General features: G+C 35.9%; 1 protein-coding gene across 2 annotated transcripts in view; it reads left to right on the top strand.

Moving 5' to 3' along the window:
• The window catches only part of ZNF638 (zinc finger protein 638), a 107,406-nt gene that overhangs the window by 70,114 nt on the left and 16,110 nt on the right, over positions 1–21,182 (top strand). For both annotated transcript variants that reach the window (XM_081101106.1, XM_081101105.1), the window contains 11 exons: positions 183–235; positions 4,051–4,101; positions 6,117–6,188; positions 7,939–8,025; positions 8,292–8,360; positions 8,748–8,791; positions 10,596–10,727; positions 11,122–11,250; positions 12,935–12,976; positions 13,179–13,313; positions 15,633–15,758. In XM_081101106.1, coding sequence (XP_080957232.1) covers positions 183–235; positions 4,051–4,101; positions 6,117–6,188; positions 7,939–8,025; positions 8,292–8,360; positions 8,748–8,791; positions 10,596–10,727; positions 11,122–11,250; positions 12,935–12,976; positions 13,179–13,313; positions 15,633–15,758 — 940 coding nt within the window. The remainder of the gene's footprint in view (positions 1–182; positions 236–4,050; positions 4,102–6,116; positions 6,189–7,938; positions 8,026–8,291; positions 8,361–8,747; positions 8,792–10,595; positions 10,728–11,121; positions 11,251–12,934; positions 12,977–13,178; positions 13,314–15,632; positions 15,759–21,182) is intronic.

Raw genomic sequence — 21,182 nt, 5'->3', positions numbered from 1 at the left:
AATGTGCATATGAATTGAAAATTTTCAATTTTACAAGTGCATTTTTAATGTTTTACCGTTTTGGCTCTAGTTTAAATGGGACAGTGTTCAAATTGAATTATTTTAAACTTTTTTAAGATTTAAATTACATCTTTAGAAGTTTTAGAACTTAGAATTTGCTAAATTTTTCTTCTTTTAAATAGAAAAGATACAGATGCTTCCAAAGCTGTTGAAATTGTGAAGTCAGCTTCTGCTAGTAAGTTGTTACTTTTAATACTCCTTCTCCAAATGAGTATATTTTGTCATTTTACTAGAAACTTCTTGCAAAATGATGCTAGGAAAACATTATTTATTGTGCTTTAGTAGTGGGGACCCAAATTGGCTCCTGTATTAGGCTATTTACTATGTAGTTAAGGGACCTCTTCTGAAGTACCTATCACAGTTCTATAGTGAGTAGCTGTTTGCATTAGTTTTGCAATACCTCTCTTTACCCCTCCCAATAAACCCACAAGACAAAACAAAGTATGTTAAGATTGCTTGTCTATCCCACTTTGTTTTTGAAAGTAAAACAAAAAAGACAAAATCGAAATAAATATTGTATTCACATGGTAAAAGTTGTTTCTTTACATATAGGAGAGCACTTCAGGCCTTTTTTATGAATCTAGCTAAATGAATTGTTCATACAACCTTAATAAACTGGATTATATTTTTTTCTTACTCCATTTAGGATTGAAAAGGTGGAGACAAAGAAGTTATTGCTCAAATATACACTTGAGTCTAGGAAGAATAAACAGCTTGTTAGTGAAGGATAAGATACAGAAGCTAAAATGAAGTAGATATAAAATATATTCAGAATATTAAATTGCTCTCTTTTGGAAAGGCAGGTTTATAGAGTGTTCTGGATTTCTATTCAGAATAGATTAACTAGTTTTTGGAAAACTGATATTCAGGTGACTAGAAAATTGGGTTGTATAGAATATCTCATTTGTCCATCATGTTTAGTTGGATAATACACTGAAGTAATTGGAAGTTAGTGAAGGTGACTGTGGATGGCTTCTGGAGGGCAGTAAATTTTGACTACAGTTTTAAATGTGAATGTGAAAAAAGATGACATACAGAGTCAGAAGATACTTCAGTTAGGAACAGAATTGAGGATTCATACTACCTTGCTAGTTGTTATGAATCCTATATTATTCATATAGTTGGATTATAGTTAATATAATCCTATATTATTCATATAGTTGGATAATAGAATGCCTTGAAGATTCATGTTGGATATTTTAAAATTTGATCCATTAATATCATAATCTTCCATTTCTATAACATTCTTGAAATGATAAAATTAATAGAGAACAACAGATGAGTGGTTGTCAAGGGTTTGAGAGGAGGGAAGGAGGTGGCTGTTGCTAAAATGAGTAGTAGGAAAGATCCTTGTGATGAAACTGTTCTGTATATTGACTACTGGTCACAGTAATCACGCATATGATAAAATTTCATAAAACTAAATACACATTAGTGCATGTAAAACTGGGGAAATTTGAATAATGGTAGATTGTATTGATAACAGTTTCTTGTTTGTGACATTATACTATAGTTATACAAATTATTACTATTAGGTGAAACTGGGTGAAGGTTATATGGGATCTCTCCCAGTATTTTTTAAAATTCCATGTAGAACAACTTTACTTATGAATATATTGATACAACACTTTTAAGTAAAATATTAGCACATAGTGTCTGGGAGCACATTAAAGAAATACTATACTGTGTCCAAGAGGGGCTCATATCAGAAATATAAAGATGATTCCAAATTAGGCAATCTGTTAATTCATTTTACCATATTAGAGAAAGATAAATGCTACAAAAAAATATTTAGTAAAGTTTAACATTCATTCATTCCTAGCATTGAAAAAAGTTCTTAAAGTAGATAGCTATGATTGTGTGTGTGTGTATTCATACTTTTATTCATATACATAGAAACATATACACACATATTAAGTCAGAAGCCAGCATATGCTTAATAATGAAACAATAGAAGTGTTTCCATTAAGATTGCCAACGAAACAAGGAATACTCATCACTTATATGAATTATATAAATTTTATTCTAAAATATAATAGCCACTAACCAGTGCATTGTAAGTCAAGAGGCATAAAGATTGAAAAGTAGGATACATCATTATTTGCAAATGTGTATGTACTAGAGGCCTGGTGCACAAATTCGTGCACAGGTGGGGTCCAGCCCCACGGCGCCCCCCCCCCCCCGCCCCCCCCAACCAGGGGCAGGGGCGGTGGGGATGCAGGAGGTCGGCCGGCTGGCCCCATTCCCTGGCCGAACTCCCATTTGAGGGGGCAATTTGCATATTAGGCTTTTATTATATAGGAAGGATGGTGGAAAACTCAAGTATGTATGGAAAATCCAAAAGAATATTGAAATGCTGCTAAATAAAGGGTGTCCCAAAATTCACGTAAGACTTGAATTTTGTGTGAGCATTAACAACAACAACAAAAAATAAAATCCTTATTTTACTTGGTTTATTGAATCAGATTCTAATATCTGTCGCCCTTTGATTTCAATCCCTTCAATTTGATAAGATTACCAAGTACCAATTATGGCCCAGGAGCATGGACAATGGAGACCACGGCTTTGCGTATGTGCCAGTAAAGCCATTGAGGCCATTTACCCGGTGTGCTATTCCATACATAACCCTATACTGTATACTTTATGAATCAATAGAAAAATTTACAATTTTTAATTATAAACCTATGTTTTCTATCAAAATTACTTCTTGCGTGAATTTTGGGACACCCTATATAATTAGCCATCTTAATTCTCTAAATAAAGGCTTTAATTGCTTTATTATATAAGAATAACAATTTACATGTAATTTAATAAAATATTCCATTTACAATAATAAAGAAGGTAAAAACTATGAAAAGAAAACTTTAAGATACTACTAAGAGGCATAAAATAAAATGAGAAAATGCCTCATTTTTGGATAGAAATCCTCACCATTAGAATCTTCCTTTTTTTTTCATATATTGAAACATAAATATTATGAAACTAGTAAAATACCAATAAGATTTTTTAAAAAAACATGTAAGCTTATTATAAATTGGTATTTTTTTTATACATAAAAAATTAATTTAGAATAGTCAGGAAAGTTCTGCAAAAGAAGAGTAGGACGGACTAGCACTAACAGATATAATATATTATACAGTTAAAGATTCAAAATAGTTTCATATAGTTGGATAAATAAATAGAAGATCAGTAGGACAGAAGAAATATTCCCCCAAATATGGAATATCAATAAATCATTATAATAATGTTTCAAATTAGTGGGAAAATGATCAGTTATTCATTAAATTAACTATCTACTTAACTAATTATCTACTTAATTCATTAAATTAACTATCTATAAGTAAAGAATTTACAATGTCAAAATAAATTACAGATGGGTCAAAAATTTATACAGAGTAAGGAACATCCTTCCTCTATCAGGAAGACATTTGACCACATGAAAAGCATTTTTTTAATAAGTATTTTGTATAATTTTAAAAAACGTTGTTATCTCTGTGATATAAACTAACCTTCCTAACATATAAAAAGCTCTAGTAAACAATAAGAAAAACCTCAACAAATCTTTAAACTGGATTGACAAATATAGGCAAATCATAGAGATGAATTACACATATGAAAATTGACACTTTACTCATAATTAAGACAACAAAAATTATACCAGTTTCTATCTCAGATTGGAGTGATTAATAACTTTTTTTACATACTGTGTGTGGAAATGGGGAAGCCCCACTCTTATGTTCTATTAATGGGGATATTGGTACAACCTTTCTGGAGGACAATTTAATATAGTTAAAATTTAAATCTATTCCTTTGTGTCAGCAAGTCTATGTCCAAGAATTTACCTGTAGTTACTGTTCCATGTATATACAAAGATGAGTATAAGGATATTTCTTGCAGTGTTTTTTCAAAATCATTGCCAGGTTATGTTTTTCCTAAATCTAAATGATATTATTTGTAATGTATTATTGATATATTTGTTTGTTATTTTAGCCAAAACTGGACAAGCTAAAGCATCTGTAGGCAAAGTGAATAAATCTTCAGGTATGTTTTTTTATTAGAATTCTAGACATATAGGTAAACTTTAAGAAGTATGTAGCAGTAGTGTTGGATTTCATGTGAAATAGTAGGTGCTGAGCGTATACTAATCTTGGAAATTTATAGTCATCTAGAAATTTTTAGGAATAAGATTTATTAGATAATGTTCTTCCCTTGCAGTAATTATAAAAATAAGATCATTTGATTGGGAAACTATTTCTCATAATGGATATCAGAGATAGTTCCCTCTTTCTCTTTTATTTAGGTCTTCTCTCTATTTTATAAAAAATAATCCAGATAAATTTACTGCAAATTATATTCTCTTTGCAGTTTTTATGGGCTATCATGGGTTATAAAGTAATTTTTAATTTTTCTTTCCCCTAGCATTAGTTTCCATTCTATTTTCCCTCTCATTTCTGCTAAATGCCAGTTAATTAAGTGGATAGAGGTCAATATATTAAATTCTTCCCTAAAATCGTAGAAAGGAAAGGAAGCAGTGTTGAATTGGCAAATATCATTGTTAGTGGCAGAGCCAGAATGTTCATATAATAGTTGCTTAGAAGCAGTAACCTGAGGATGCCAGGGATGGCTAGAAAACTTGTTTTAAAGATGCGTTTATTTAGCAAACAGCTTGATATTGCTTTGATAGTAAGTATATGTGAGTCGCTGGTGGGGATTTAGGCGAGTGGATGCTAAAGCCCCTTTCAACTATTGGAAATTAATTTTAGATATTTTCCTTACGTTCTGGTCCCCTTTAGAAGTAGTAAAGTGAATTGACTTGTGGTAATAACAGAGATAGGTGAAAAATAATTTAAGGACTCATTAGTACTCAGGTTACTACAGTGTGTCAGTACTTTTTAATGACAAGTGACAATTCATAAGGATTAGTATTGTTCTTTTTTGAGCAAAGATTAGGTCTGTCTTTGGATATAAGGGTAAATTTGTAAACTATTTTCAGTTGGTTGTTGTGGGTGTCAGTAATTCTTTTCCTTTATATAACTTTTCTAAGCATTATCATATTCTTACACGGCTCTGTTAGATAATTGTGGCAGTTACCATCCTTATTTATAAACGGGGAAATGTGCACAGAAACCTATTAATGCCCCAAGTCTTCACAACTTAACTTGGAATTCAACTTGGAGCTAATTACTTCTGATCTAGGTTTTTCCCTCATACTACCTTGCTAGTTGTTATGAATCCTAATTTTCAGAGCTAAATCTTCTGTTGTTTTCTGAATGGAAAGGGTTTTGGCTTCGTGGTGATCTTTTTAGTGACACTTTGATAATCATAGTCTTTATAAACAACATCATCTTGGAAAATAAGCAGCAGCAATAGATGGAAATGTAAACAGCGATGTTAAGTACAAAAAAATCAATTGAAAAATATCTTCAAGTGAGGATTACCAATAGATAGATAGGTAGATAGATAGATAAATAAATGCTGCATGAGGCTATTTTTATATCCTTGTAATTAGTAATTTTGCTTCAAGTTGATCCACAAATTCAGAGCTTTATTTAACTTGCCTGAATGCCATTTTTATGTTCCTGAATTCTTCAGTGATATTTTTCTTCCTGAAGACATTATTATCATTGTTAGATTTTAAAAAATGGCCTGTGTTACCCTGGCCTGATGGCTCAGTTGGTTGGAGCATTGTACTCCAAAAGGTGCTGGTTCGATTCTTGGTCAGGGCACATACCTAGATTGCAGGTTCAATCCATGGTGGGGGTGCCTGAGGGAGGCAGCTGATCGATGGTTTCTTTCACATCATTGTTTCTTCCCTCCCTTTCCTCCCCCTCTCCCCCTCTCTCTAAAAAAATATGAATAAAAAGCAACATATCTTCAGGTGAGAATGAATGAATGAATGAATGAATGAATGAGGCTGTGTGCCAAAAGGTGATAGCATTTTGTTTTGGGTAAAGTATAGCCTGTTGCTCTTATATTAATTCTTTGTGAGGTTTTTGGGGGACTGATGATATTGGTTAAAAATAAACCAGTTTTGACTACAGCTTTTTGTGATTTAGGGAAATCAGCGGGTTCTGTAAAATCTGTGATAACAGTAGCTGCTAAAGCTAATAAAACTTCAACCAAAACAGGTAAGACTGTTGGGAGGGAGAGGTGTTATTAAGTATGTTTGTTTCTGCAGTTGACATTCAATGTTGTATTAGTTTCAACTTTACAGCATAGTCATTAGACATTTATATAACTTACAAAGTGATTTCCCCAGTAAGTCTAGTACCCACCTAAACCATACATAGTAATTAAAATATTATTGACTATATTCCTTACTTCAAACTATATCTTATTTATTCATTTTATTGAATTTATTGGGGTGCCATTGGTTGTGTTTCAAGTGTATACAACTCAGTAAAACATCATCGGTACACTGCATCTTCCCTATAATGGTAGAAAGGAAAGGAAGCAGTGTTGAACTGGCAAATATCATTGTTAGTGGCAGAGTCAGAATGTTCATATAATAGTTGCTTGGTGTACCCATGGCCCCAAGCAAAGTCTCTTTCCGGCTCCATTTTAAGCATATTCTTAATCTGCCTTAAAGAATATAATACAATGATATCAAAGGACACAGACAATAGTGTGGTGAAGGCTTGGGGTGGGGAAGAAGCTGGGAGGGGGGCAGTTACAGGGGGACATCTGCAATACTGTCAACAATAAAATTAAATACACAAGTTTTACATTTATATAGCTTTTAGTACCAAATAACACCTTGAAAAGTTTAGTAGATCCTGCTTTGATATTTAAAACCTAAAACATATAGGACTTTAAATTTTTGGTACTTTGGTCTTTGACTTTTTCTACCATTAACATATTTTGTATTGAACCATTTTTGACAGCTATGCAGGGTCAAAAATTCCATGTGTCGTGTTTGTATTATTTATTAAGTATTGTTTTATTTTCCATATGGACACCTATAAACCTATTTTTGCCTTGCCCTGTATAACTACAGACTGTTCTGCCACTTCTCCCCTACAAATTGTTTAATCTTTGTTTTTTTAATTTTTTTTAGAGCTATCACTTCATATTATCTTCCCTAGCTTGTACAGTTCTGATGTTTATTACTGTGAAGATTTTTTTTTCTGTGTTACAAGAATATATTTCCTTTATAAAGAAATGGAACACTATCCTATATAATAAAAGGCTAATGTGCAAATAGACCGAACGAAGGAATGACTGGTCGCTATGACGCGCACTGACCACCAGGGGGGAGATGCTCAGTACAGGAGCTGTCCCCTGGTGGTCAGTGCGCCAGAAGCCGGACTCATAGCTGGTGAGCGCAATGGCAGTGGTGGGAGCCTCTCCTGCCTCCATGGCAGCACTAAGGATGTCCAACTGTGAGAGGGTGCAGGCCAGGCTAAGGGACAATATCCCCCCCCCGCCCCCCCCCGCACGAATTTTGTGCATTGGGCCTCTAGTTTTAAATAAACATAATGTTTAAACTAACATACTCTATTTAGTATTACTATTTTTCCAAATAGGCCAATGTAAAGAATCTTTGTAGAAATTATAAAATACGATTTGTGTGAGTGTGATTATAATGTGCTTCTGTCATCTGCAGGTCAAATTTGTGGCTCATTAATGGCCATCAACAAAAATTGTATCTCAGTTTACATTTGCTTTAAATCTTACTGGTAAACAGGTATTGAAAATCAATGGAAAGGAGACATATGTAATACTTGAAACAATAAAATAAAATAAATGGAAGTAAATATGTAGAAAATAACTGCTTTTATAATTAAGTTGCACTACTTACTTACTAATATATTAATGTGAAACATACTAAATGACCAAACAGACCTTAGAATAATGGTTCAATTTTGCTTTTGACAGCAAAGTCCAGTGGAAAGAAGTCTCTAGAAGTCAGAAAGGCTGGCATTGTCAAAAACAAAGATGCCAATAAACCTCTGACTGTACAAGGTAACCTTGAAATGCTGTCATTTCATGTTTTTCTTTAGATCCTCTTGGTGTACATTCAAGGTATATTTTGAAGTTATTGCTTAAAAATCTTCAAAGGGATTGTTTTGTTTTCAAAGAGAAACTTGTGTTAGCTTTGACTTAAATCAGGTCATCCTAAAGAGAGTTGAAGTGACAAAATAAAACTAGCTTAAGTTCTTGTTTAGATTCATTAGTTTAATTATATTAGTGTGTTTTTCTAGACTATTAAAGTAGACTATTTCATGCAGAAAACTCTGAAATAAAGACCAGTATGGAACTCAAAGCCACTGAAAATAGTGCTAAAGAAACTATTTCAGGTAGGCCAATAGAAATTTTATTTTGTTCTCTTACATTATAGATAGAAAATTTAATTTTAAGAAAATAAAGTATTTAATTTCATGTGTTGTGTTTGTTTGTATGTATGTATGTATGTATACTTTTAAATACCACGGTCATAACCTAAGTGAAATTAAGACTATTATGATTCAGCTCTGCACCCTGTCTCTTGATTATTCTGAAATTTTGTTTTTAGGATAAAACTAAATGTATTATTTAAAACCCATTGTTACTTATGTAGCTACTTCCTACTTAAATTCTTTACTCTTTTGTCAGTTTTATACATTTTCATGTAGTTACTATTTAGTACGGTTTAGGATCTTGATAAATGAAATATATCTGCATGAATTCTTATTTTGTATTTTAAGAAGCTGCTTTGGTGGTCACAGAAAATGAAACAGTTAATAACAAGGTCAGTTTTTATATTTTACTTTTTCATATTTCACCTTTTTTAAAGTTTAGGAAATTTTGACACCGTTTATTTCCTTTTACTATAAACCCACATAAAAATGTACAAGAGCCCCAGCCAGTTTGGCTCAGTGGATAGAACGCTGGCCCTTGGACTAAAAGATTAGGGGTTCGGTTCCAGTCAAGGGCACATAACTCGGTTGCAGACTCAATCCCGGCCCTGGTCAGGGTGCATGTGGGAGACAACCAATCAATGTCTCTTTTTCACATCAGTGTTTCTGTGTCTCCCTCTCCCTTCTACTCTCTCTAAAAATCAATGGAAAAAATATCCTTGGGCAAGGATTAACAACGACAAAAAAATGTGCATGATTTGACATGGTGAAAAAAACCCACTTTATAAAAATAAAAGGAAAAACTTTTAAAATACGGTTTGGGTTCAAAAGCTTGAGCTGCAGAGTGAGTCCTAAAAATTTAGGAACAGCCTGTCAGTAAGTGTACAAGTGTATGAGGATTACTTTTCACTGAGAAGAAAACATTAGGCCAAAATGGTGTTTTAAGTAAATAAGTTGTCAAAATAGAACGGTGTAATTTTATGAAATCCTTTTTTTCATTTATTTTAGAGGCAAAGGATAGATAAAATATTTATTTTATTATTTTTTGTTAATCCTCACCCAAGGATATTTTTCCATTGCTTTTTAGAGAGACAGAAGGGGGTGGGAGTGGGGGGAGAGAGAGACATCTATACGTGCGAATGGTTGCCTCCCACATGAGCCGATTGGGCGGACTGGACCAGGTCGAACCTGCAATCCAGTTACTGCCCTTGACCAGGAATGGAACCTGAGACCCTTCAGTGCTCAGGCTAATGCTCTAAGCACTCCAGCCAGGGTGATGTGTTAATATTTAGAATACCAGTTGTTCATTATGTTTTTAGAAGAGCAAGTGGGGTTTGCAGTTTTATTTGAAGTGCATAAAGTTCTCATTATTGTTTTCCTGTAGTTACATCTGGTATTATAAATATATTAAAATCTCATTAATTTAGATTTTATTGGTTAAGATTTTAAGATCATTCAGGTACTAAGCATAAGTTTGCTTTTGACTGGTAGACCCATTTTCCAAGTAGGAAGTAGTATGACTTCCTATTTTGTTTTAGGAAGAATATTTTAAAGCACTAAGAGTATTTTAAATTCACTAAAAGCACTTTAGAAGGAACCATTTACGAACACAGTTGACATACTAGTTAAAATCATTCTCAACTCATTTATGAAAATTATAACTTCCCACATTTTCCTCAAAAGAAAAGTCAAAAGTTGGTAAATTTACTATTGTAAACCTTTGGGGATTTCCCCAACATTTACTAAAGGAAATATTGGCATTGATGAGTCATCTTGAAGAATAAAATAGATCTGCTAGAAAGAATGCAGAAAAGAAAGTATTTACTTTGTAGTAGAGATTTATGGGGTAGGGATGCTAAAAGACCAGGTAAGCTTTTTTTAAATTGTAAGATAAAAGAATATGTAACTAAAAGAAAAGAATTGTAGTCAAAGACAAACTCGTGTTTTTAAACAGTTGTTGAGAAAAAGAATTAAAGATCTTGACTACATAACAGGTGGTATGGCTGAAATTATTCTATGTACTTGAAGATAGGAAATTTGATTTTAATTTGAAGTTCAGACCAACTGTCAGAATTGGCCAATTTTAATATTAAATGCAATTTAAATACTGACATAACATTATCTGCAGTATAAGCTTAGGTAAATATAAAAGCAGCTAAAAAATTTTTAATGTCAGTTGTTAAATTTGTTTTGAAGGAAACAGAGGAAATGTGTGTGGTACTTATTTCTAATTTGCCAAATAAAGGATATTCTATAGAAGAAGTTTACAACCTAGTAAAACCATTTGGTGATACAAAGGATATTTTGATTTTATCATCTCATAAAAAGGTAAGTGTTGATAACAGATAGCTGTTCTTCTCTGCAAGCACATTTTTCCATTAAGTTCACAAAGAAAAGGTTTAAAAGTAGTACCTCAAAATAAGCTGTTTTAAGCTAAGGAATTTTTAAAATAAGTGATAAATAAGACTTTTCTTAATGTCATTTACTAGAATGTCATCTGTTTTTTTCTTTAGTGTTTTCTTATGAGTTCAGTTATTCATTATATCTTGCTTATGGTTGTAATATACTGAATTTATTGGTCTCATGTTTCTGAGGAATGCATTTTTTTATCTTCAAAAAAGTTACTAAGTTTTTCAATTTATTTGATTCCTTAAGTATTAAATATTTTCAAGAAAAAGTAACTTAAATAAGACTTTTCCATTCTTGTAATTTGTTTTAAAAGGCTATTATAGAAATAAATAGAAAATCTGCAGATTCTATGATAAAATTTTATACCTGCTTCCCAATATCAGTGGATGGAAATCAACTCTCAATTAGTATGGCTCCTGAAAACATGAGTGTAAAAGATGAGGTAAATAACACTATCATTTTAATTACATTTTTATTAAATTTATTGTAGTCTGTTATATTTTTTAGTTTTCTTCTTTGGTTCCTATTTTCTCTCAGACAGTGAGAAAGATTCTTTCTGTCCCTCCACTGCCTGCTCTCTCACTGTTTTAGAGTTACTTCCATTTTGAAGGAATCCTATTCCTGTTGTATGTTCGATTGGGGGGAAGGTTAACTATTGTTTGTAGAGTATTGTCTGTACTACTGTTTGGACCCTTATCTCTGCCATTATTTGTCATACAAACCAGGAGGTTATCTTCAGTTTTTTTCTCTCATTTCTTATAAACAGTTTGTCACTAAGTCTTGTCTCTTAAATTCTGAATATTTCTGGAGTTTGTTTCCTGTTTGTTTCCTTCACCATTTCACCATTGCTTTACTTCTTAAAGTTTTAATTCTTAAAACCTCCTAGTAAAGTACTTCTTTGGATCCTTTACCTTCCTTTGTTGTTGTTGTTGTTGTTGTTGTTGTTAATCCTCACCAGAGGATATTTTTCCATTGATTTTTTAGAAAGTGGAAGGGAGGGGGAGAGACAGAGAGAGTGAGAGAAACATCATTGTGAGAAGGATACATTGATTGGTTGCCTTCCGCACACACCCTGGGAATCAAGTCTGCAACCCAGAACCTTCAGTTTATAGGCTGACGCTCTATCCAATGAACCAAACCAGCTAGGCCCTTTTTTTATTTTTTAACCCTCACCCAAGAATATGTTTTTCATTGATTCTAGAAAGAGGAAGGGAGAGGGGGGCACAGAAATATCGATGTCAGAGAAAAACACTGATCGGTTGGTTGACTCTTGCATTTGCCTGGCCAGGGATGGAACCACAACCCTGTGGTACACAGGACTTCGCTCTGCCTTCATTTTTGTCTCCGTGAAAATCTTTCTCCACAAAGTCCTGAGACTGAGATAAAATTTAAATCTGTTCAAATTTAACTGATTTAGAAACTCTGCATTGTTTCTGTGTGGCCTACTATCAACAGCTAAGAGGCATGAGGCAGAAATGTTATAATCACTAGAGCAAGGTAGAAATGCATCTAATTTGAAAAAGCCTTCTATTGAGAATCAGTCACTCAATGTGGTGCAATTACTGGGATTGTTTTATACATATTAGTAGTATTAAGAACCATAGTCTCATAAGATAAAGTTTCCTTCTGGTACATGTAAGTCTTCCATTAGCTTTGACCTTGTCTCACGCCACTCTTGGCCTCTTTATAATTAGCAGCACCAAATTGCTATACACTTAATATCCTGTGTTGTTGTTTTTTACTAGCCTACATCTTTGTTCTTCCTCCTCCCCTACTTTGCTTAATTAACTTTTTGTTTTATAATTTGAATCTCTTACTATCTGCTAAATTAAATATCTTACTCCTTGTATGTGAATTTGAGTGTCCTCCCCTAAATGGTACAACCTTATTAATCTTTAATGTACTTAGGGGAATAGGATAAATTAGGTGAATGGGTAGGGTGCGACTTGTATAACTTGTTTAAGAAGAAGGAAAGATGTGGAAATAACAGAACTTTTGCTGAATTCATTTTATGAAAGTGCTTCATGATTATTCATAAATGTTATTTTATTATAAATCTTGACTAATTAAAAATATGAATGAAGAATGATGTACACCTTCAACCTTGTTCCATTTTGCTTTCCTAGGAAGCTATATTTACAGCCTTGATTAAAGAAAATAATCCAGAGGTGAGTTTTGCATTAAGTGCTTTCCTAGAATTGTTTAATTGATAGAAGCCTTGGTTCTTTATGTGTTCACCTGCTAGAAATTAAAGGAAACCTTAGCACTAATTTTAAAATTAAATGCTGTTAATCTATGCTATACATTTGATACTTCAGCTGTGTTTTTCTTTTCCTATGCTCTCTCTTAAAAAAAAAAAAAAAACTACAGGCAAACATAGAAAAAATACACAATCGATTTATACATCTTAATAACTTACCAGAAGATGGACTTCAGTGTGTACTATGTGTTGGACTTCAGTTTGGAAAAGTGGATCACCATATATTCTTGAGTAATAAAAACAAGGTAACAAAGTCCCTTCTATTTTTATCTGTGTGTTCTGTAAATAATATAAAACTAAATCCTATATTATTATAGTCTGCAACTTTTAATTCAGCTTCTGAACTGAAGCACCTGTAAGCATTACTCAGCCTCATAGCAGATAGATGGGTGTGTTTTCTTTGGGCTGTGACAAGAAGGAAGAAATGATCTTTCTCTCTCCTAGAACCTAGTTTTAAGGGGAAATAAAACTTGCACAACAGATGAAAGATACTGTAGTGCAAAAAGCATTAACTTATGGGGAAGTTTTAGACTTGAGTTCATCTAGCTTTAACCACCTTTATACCTTGGCTAAGTTGGTTTACACTTCTTATTTGTAAAATGAAACGGTGTTGCCAGGTGTTTTCTAAAGTCCCTTCCAGCCATAAAACACATAGAGAGTTGGGTCTCTTTGTTTAGTTATATGGAAAGAAGTATAAAATGATCATTCCTTACTTCTATGCTTTGGTTTCTTCCCTTAAAAGACATTAACTTCTTTACATTTGCTCTGCCTGCTGTGTTTAATGTTTAATTCAGATTCATGTCCATTAAAAGTAGATTTTGATCAACCTTATATTACCTAGAAAATTAGGGTTTCATATGAAAGTTGGAAATATTTGCTTTATAAAAAGTAGCTAGCCCTAACTGGTTTGGCTCAGTGGATAGAGTGTCGGCCTGCGGACTCAAGGGTCCCGGGTTCGATTCTGGTCAAGGGCATGTACCTTGGTTGCAGGCACATACCCAGTGGGGAGTGTGCAGGAGGCAGCTGATTGATGTTTCTCTCTCATTGATGTTTCTAACTCTCTATCCCTCTCCCTTCCTCTCTGTAAAAAATCAATAAAAAAAATATATTAAAAAAAAAAAGTAGCTAATTGACCAGAAACTAGTTATTAATTTCTCTGACATGCTTCTAAATGATACACAGAACATGTTTGATACTTTAGAAATAGTGATATAGGATGGAAGGGAGATGACAGGTGGCATAAGGAATTCTAAATATTACTTTAGACATTTTTAATTCGATTGGTTCTTACTCATCCCCTACTTTGCTTAATTAACTTTTTGCTTTATAATTTGAATTCTGCACACACCCCGATCAGCGATCTTACCCAGCATTGAACCAATAGGTGTCTGGACAATGCTCCAACCAACTGAGCCACACTCCTTTTCAATTTTGCCTTGACTTTGCAACATTTTAAGAATTGTTTTCTCTTGTTTACTTTGAAATAAGGATTAACCTTACCTTTTAAATCACATGTTTGAAATCTGAAAAAAAACATATTCATACTTTTAAAAATTAAAAAATGTTTTATTGTAAAATAACATAAAATTTACTACCTAACTATAGTTAAATGTTAGTTCAGTGGCATTAAGCATATTCACATTGTGCAGTCATCACCACTATCCATCTTTCCATTAAACAATAACTCCACATTCTCACTCTTCCTGGCCCCTGGCAGCTACCATTCTATCATTCTGCTTTCTGTCTCAATGACAGCGGTTCTCAACCTGTGGGTCGCGACCCCTTTGGGGGTCGAACGACCCTTTCACAGGGGTCGCCTAAGACCATCGGAAAACACATATATAATTACATATTGGGTTTTTTTTGATTAATCACTATGCTTTAATTATGTTCAATTTGTAACAATGAAATTGGGGGTCACCACAACATGAGGAACAGTATTAAAGGGTCGCGGCATTAGGAAGGTTGAGAACCACTGATCTATGAATTTGACTACTCTAGGTACCTCATATAAGTGGAATCATACCTTATTTGTCCTTTTGTAACTGGCTTATTTCACTTTGCATAATGTCTCCCAACATGTGTGATAGCCTATATCAGAATTTTCTTTTTAAGGCTGAATAATATCCCATTGTTAGTATATACCACACTTTGGATAAATACTTGTGTTGCTGTCACCTTTTGGCTATCTATATATATAAAAGGCTAATATGCAAAGTGTCTCCTCGAGAGTTCGACCCGGAGACCAAGAGTTCGCTCACTCGCTATGACGTGCACTAACCACCAGGGGCGGCGCGGAACAAAGGAAGGCCCCGGCTGGCAGTCAGCAGCCAGGGAAGGAAAGCCCTGATCGCCCGCCAGGCCTAGGGACCCTACCCGTGCATGAATTTCATGCACCAGGCCTCTAGTTGTGAATAATGAACATCAATATACAAATATTTGTTCAAGCCCCTGCTTTCAATTCTTTTGGGTATATACCAAATAGTGGAATTGCTGGATGATACGGTAATTCTTTTTTTAATGTTTTTAGGACCTATTCTTACCTTTTTTTATCTTCTCCAAAGGCAATTCTTCAGTTAGATAGTCCTGAATCTGCTCAGTCAATGTACAGCTTTCTGAAACAAAATCCACAGAACATAGGTGACTGTGTATTGACCTGTACATTATCTCCAAAGGTGAACTCATTAGAGGTAAGTTTGTTATTTTGGGTTGTTTTTTTTTATTCAACTTCTATGCTTTTAGAAAATAAAGTATACAAGTCATTCTCCCAAAGCTATGTGATATACACTGAAGGTAATTTCAAGAATTATATTCTTGGACAGTAATCAAACTGATTCTGCATTTAGATTCTTTCATTTAAAAATTTGTCTTGCAATCACTGTTCCAATTTTTATTTTATGGAGCAGTATAAATTTGAGAATAAATTGAGTAATTTTGGAAAATTAGCACAAAACTTATTTTGGACATATGTGTAGAGTGATTCCATTTGTGTAATATGGTTATCTCCAGAATGCAGAGACTACTTTGAGTTCATTTTGGCTTTGCCCTGGTACAAAGAAGTTGTTTTATTCTTTTATTTGTTTAAATTATATTATAAACTTTCTTCTTGTATAAGAAATAATATTTTACAGGTTCTTGGCTTATGCAGTAATAATACATATATGAAAACTACAAATAGTCCACCTTTGAAATTCAAATTCATGTTTTCTAACAGTTTAATTATATGTGTATCAGTAGCAGCAGGTAAACAGTAGGGCTTATATTTGGTGACGGAATGTTTTCTGTTTGTTAACATGCCAAAAATCTTGTGTAGCTCAAGAAAATGAAAATTCACATTAAAACCAAGTTAAATAGAGCACCTGTAAGTAAATGCATCATAGTAGGTACTGACCAAGCACAAATTGAAGGAGTTGTTTAACCTGATTATTTCATAAAAATTTGGAAATTTTTAGTCCTTGTTTCTCAACAGAACATTGTTTTTTTAAATTTTTTTTATACATTTTAAAGTTATTGCTTTGTTCAGCTAAGTTCAGAAATTACAAAAACCTCTGTCTACATTACTACTTTACTTCCTGAGCCCTTACTCAGAACCTTATTCTTACATCTTAGGAGATTGGAGATCCCATTTGGCTTATTGTAAAAGTCTTAGCTACATCACTAATAAGTTAGCCTTGTGATCTTGAACATGTCACACATAGTGTCTATTTTATCTATTCAATAAAAGACATATTGGATAGTAGAGGCAGGTAGACTTCAAGGTATTGTAATGGTCTATCTATAATAATAAAAACATAATGTGCTAATTAGACCAAACGTCCTTCCAGACAACCTTCTGGATGAAGCTGTGGCAGCAGGGGTCATGGCAGTGGGGGCCGAGCCCCTTGCACTAATTTTGTGCATTGGGCCTCTAGTATAAGAATGAAAGCCCTAAGCTAGGGATTAGACTATGAAATTGAAGTGATTCCTGCTCCCAGAGTTTTTAAATAATAGTTTTTAATTTATCATGTTTATAATGAATTATAACATTCTTATATTACCCTGTCTTCAAATGGTCCTCCCCATTTTTGTTATCTGTTAAGTTACTTCTACGTGTAGTACATTTCAGTCTTTAGTTCTGTAATTATGGTTTACAGCATATGAAGCACGAAAGCTTAATTCTGAGTACTGAAAAACAGTGTCTGCATTTTTTTGACATCTTGATTATGAAGATACTAGAGGCCCGGTGCGTGGATTCGTGCACCAGTGGGGTCCCACAGCCTAGCCTGTGCCCTCTCACAATCTGGGACCCCTCGGGGGAGGTAGTAGTGCGTGAAGTGGCAGGCGACCTGGGAGGAGCCTGAGCCCAGTCCGGGCGCCGTGCCGCTCCTGCTCATCCCTGCCCCGCTGCACCTGTTGCGGTAGCGCTGCCCCAGAGGCGGGAGAGACTTGTGCTGCAGCACCTGTCCTTGCTAGCCGTGAGCTGGCGCCCATCGGTCAGCTGAGTGGCGCTCCTGCTGTGGGGCACACGGACCACCAGGGGACAGCTCCTGCATTGAGTGTCTGCCCACTGGTGGTCAGTGTGCGTCATAGCGACCAGTTGAATGGTCGCTTAGGGTTTTATATATATAGTTTTACTGAAGAATTCAGTAGTGATGAGATGGGATCTATAAAGAAGGAAATATATGTCTATAACTTGTATGCTCGGAGGTGACTTATATTCCCAATCATTTCTCAAAATGACATGTTTTTGTTTTCTGTTATTTTAGAATATGGCTTTCCTGTATAGTTTAGGAATTGTTTTTTGTTGTTGAAAGAAGATTGTCTTTATTGTTATTTAGGTCATATAACTTAAACTAGAGGCCCAATGCACAAAAATTTGTGCACTGGCGGGGGAAGGGTGGTGGGTGGGTGTCCCTCAGCCCCACTTCTGCCCTCTCACAGTCTGGGACCCCTTGGGAGATAACCACCTGCTGGCTTAGGCCCGCTCCCCGGGTGGCAGATGGCAGGCCCGATCCCTTGGTGCCTGCCCTGCCTCCTGGGTCGTGCACCCAGCAGGGCTGATCCGGGGGTTGGGGTGCCGTCCTGGGTGGGGTCGCACACGGGACACCTGGGCAGAACGGCTGATAGCTGCTGCATGGCCCGGCTGCCCCAGGTCGGGTCACACACAGACGCCCACTGCCCTGGGTCGCAGATAGCAGGCCCGGATGGCAGCAGGGCAGGCAGGATGGCGCTGTCCCACCCTACCTGCAGTATGCAAATTAACCACCATCTTTGTTGGTGGTTAATTTGCATATTGTGCTGATTAGCCAATGGGAGGAGTAGCGAAGGTATGGTCAATTACTGTGTTTGTCTATTATTAAATAGGATAGAATATATTATCTTCTTAAAGCTATTCTTCTGAACCCTGTCCTAAATTTATTGCCATTTTCTTTGTAAAGCAACCATACATTCATTTTTATATATATACTAGAGGCCTGGCGCACAAAAATTTGTGCACTCGGGGGATTCCCTCAGCCCGGCCTGTGCCCTCTCGCAGCCTGGGACCCCTCGGGGGATCGTGCCTAAGCTGGCAGTCAGACATCCCTCTGGCATCCTGGGAACCCTTGGGGGATGTCCACTTGCCAGCGGGGAGCAGGCCTAAGCTGCAGTCGGACATCCTTAGCGCTGCTGAGGAGGCAGGAGAGGCTCCCACCACCACTGCTGTACTGGCAGCCACCAGCCTGGCTTGTGGCTGAGCAGAGCTCCCCGCTGTGAGAGCGCACTGACCACCAGAGGGCAGCTCTTGCATTGAGCGTCTGCCCCCTGGTGGTCAGTGTGTGTCATAGTGACCAGTCATTCCCAGTGATTCTGTTGTTAGGGTCAATTTGCATATTACCCTTTTACTATATAGGATAGAGGCCTGGTGCACAGGTGGGGGCCAGCTGGTTTGCCCTGAAGGGTGATCTGGATCAGGGTGGGGGTCCCGCTTGGGTGCCTGGCCAGCCTGGATGACAGGCTGATGGCTGTTTGCAGCTGGTAAAACCCCCTTCAGGGTGGGGGTCCCCACTGGGGTGCCTGGCCAGTCTGGGTGAGGGGCTGAGGGCTGTTTTCAGGCTGGCGGGCGACTGAAGCTCCCAGCCTCTTTTTTTTCCTTTTGTTTTTATTCTGGGATTTATTTACCTTCTATAGCTGTCATTGGAGCTGAGAGCCGGCTCCAGCTCTGAGGCCCAGCTCCAGCTCTGAGGTCGTGGCTGGCTGAAAGCAGGTATCTGGGTTTGTTTAGCTTCTATAATTGAAACTCTGTTGCCATCACTGGCGCTCTAAGCTCTGAGGCCCTTGCTGGCTGAAAGCAGGTATCTGGGGTTTGTTTACCTTTTATAATTAAAACATTGTTGCTCCTGGAGCTCAGAGCTGGGCCGCGGCAGGCGGGGAACCTTGCTTTCTCCGTCACTGGAGCAAGCAAGCCTCATGTTCGCTTCAGCTGCGTGGCTGCTGGCCGCCATCTTTGTTGGCAGTTAATTTGCATATCCTGCTGATTAGCCAATGGGAAGCATAGCGGAGGTATGGTTAATTACCATGTTTGTCTATTATTAGATAGGATTCCTTTTCTATGACAGCATACTTTAGATATTGGAATACATTGATGACAGAAGAATCAATGTCCCAGTATTCAAAGAACTTATTTAGTGGAGGAGATGGACTATAAACAGATAAGAACTACAGTGGGGCCTTGACTTACGAGTTTAATTCGTTCCGAGACTGAGCTCGTCAAGGAGCTCATTAACTCAAATTACTCTGTCAACTCAATGCAAAAAATTGGCCGAGAGACAGCTGGTATTTAAAAAAAACTCATTAGTCGGGACACTCGTAAGTCAAGGCCCCACTGTATATATAATGTCCAGTGGTAAAAAGTGCAATGATGTGCTATGGAGACAAATCACGATAAAAGGATAGAGAGTGATGGGTGGGAATATGTGTATTTTAGAGTGGTCAGGAATAGACCCTCTGAGGTAGAGTTAAGTGAGAGATCTGAAGGAAGTAAGCGCCATGAATAAAGAGGTTTTTAGAAAAGCGAAGGTGTTAAGAACATTGGTGATTCAAAAGTCTTCAAGGATGATCATAGGGCTAGTGCAGTGTGCAAGGTTTTATCTTAGTTTGGAACTTATTTTCTAGATCCTGCTTACAGGACTGAAGGAATTTATGAAAGTCTAAAGATTACTGTGTTCCTGGATCTGGTGAATGTTTTCCTCCTATTATTTCTTTGATTTTTTTTTTCTTGTCTTCAGTTTTAACGTTCTGTCTTTCTGGAAATAACACCTATACCAATTTTGCAGATGATATATATCTTGTTGAATTTTTCTTAGAAAAATTCTTTAGAGAGGATATTCTTTAGAGGTGTTTTTAAAGCACTTCAGTTGTCTGTAATACACTCAGCCATTTTAATATACTTGTTCACTTTTGTGCATTTGTATGTTTTTTCTTTTACCTATTTATGAATAAAGAAGCAAATTAGCTAATTAAAGGTATCTGGTATAGATTTCCTCTAGTATCATATAAACTGTATGGAAACACTGTGGATGAAGCTTATCAACTGCCATCTTTAATTTCAGTCATAAATCATTACGATATAGTCTAGATATCCCACCAGATACCTCAGTAAAGAAAGCCTTTTCTCTGGGACTCCATCATCCACACCAGGAATTCTCTCTGGGCACATTATTCTTTTTTTTTTTTTTTTTTTTAAGTAGAAGTCTGAGTTTTTAATTTGACAAAATAATGGAGAAAGACAATTCTCAACTCAAAGGACACAGTTCCCACAGAAAAAGCCTCCAGCTAGCATGTGTAAACTTTAAAGGGCATATATAGAGAGCAGACTGACATCTGTGTGGGAGATTGCGGGGGGTGGAGAGATTGAGAAAAAAATAAAAAGAGAACTCATGGATGTGGACAGCAGTGTGGTGATTGTAGGGTGGAGATGGAGGGAGGGTATAGGAGAGAGAATTGGTAATGGCTGGAGGCTTGACTTGGGGTGGTGAACACACAGTATGGTGTACAGGTGATATGTTGTAGAATGGTGCACCTGAAACCTGTATGTTTTTGTTGACAAATGTCACCCCAATAAATTAAAAGGAAATTAAAATAAATAAAGGGCATAT

This window comes from Myotis nattereri, assembly GCF_964212035.1.
Source record: "Myotis nattereri genome assembly, chromosome: 10".
Lineage (NCBI taxonomy): Eukaryota > Metazoa > Chordata > Mammalia > Chiroptera > Vespertilionidae > Myotis > Myotis nattereri.
This window is presented reverse-complemented; position numbering and strand designations above follow the sequence as displayed.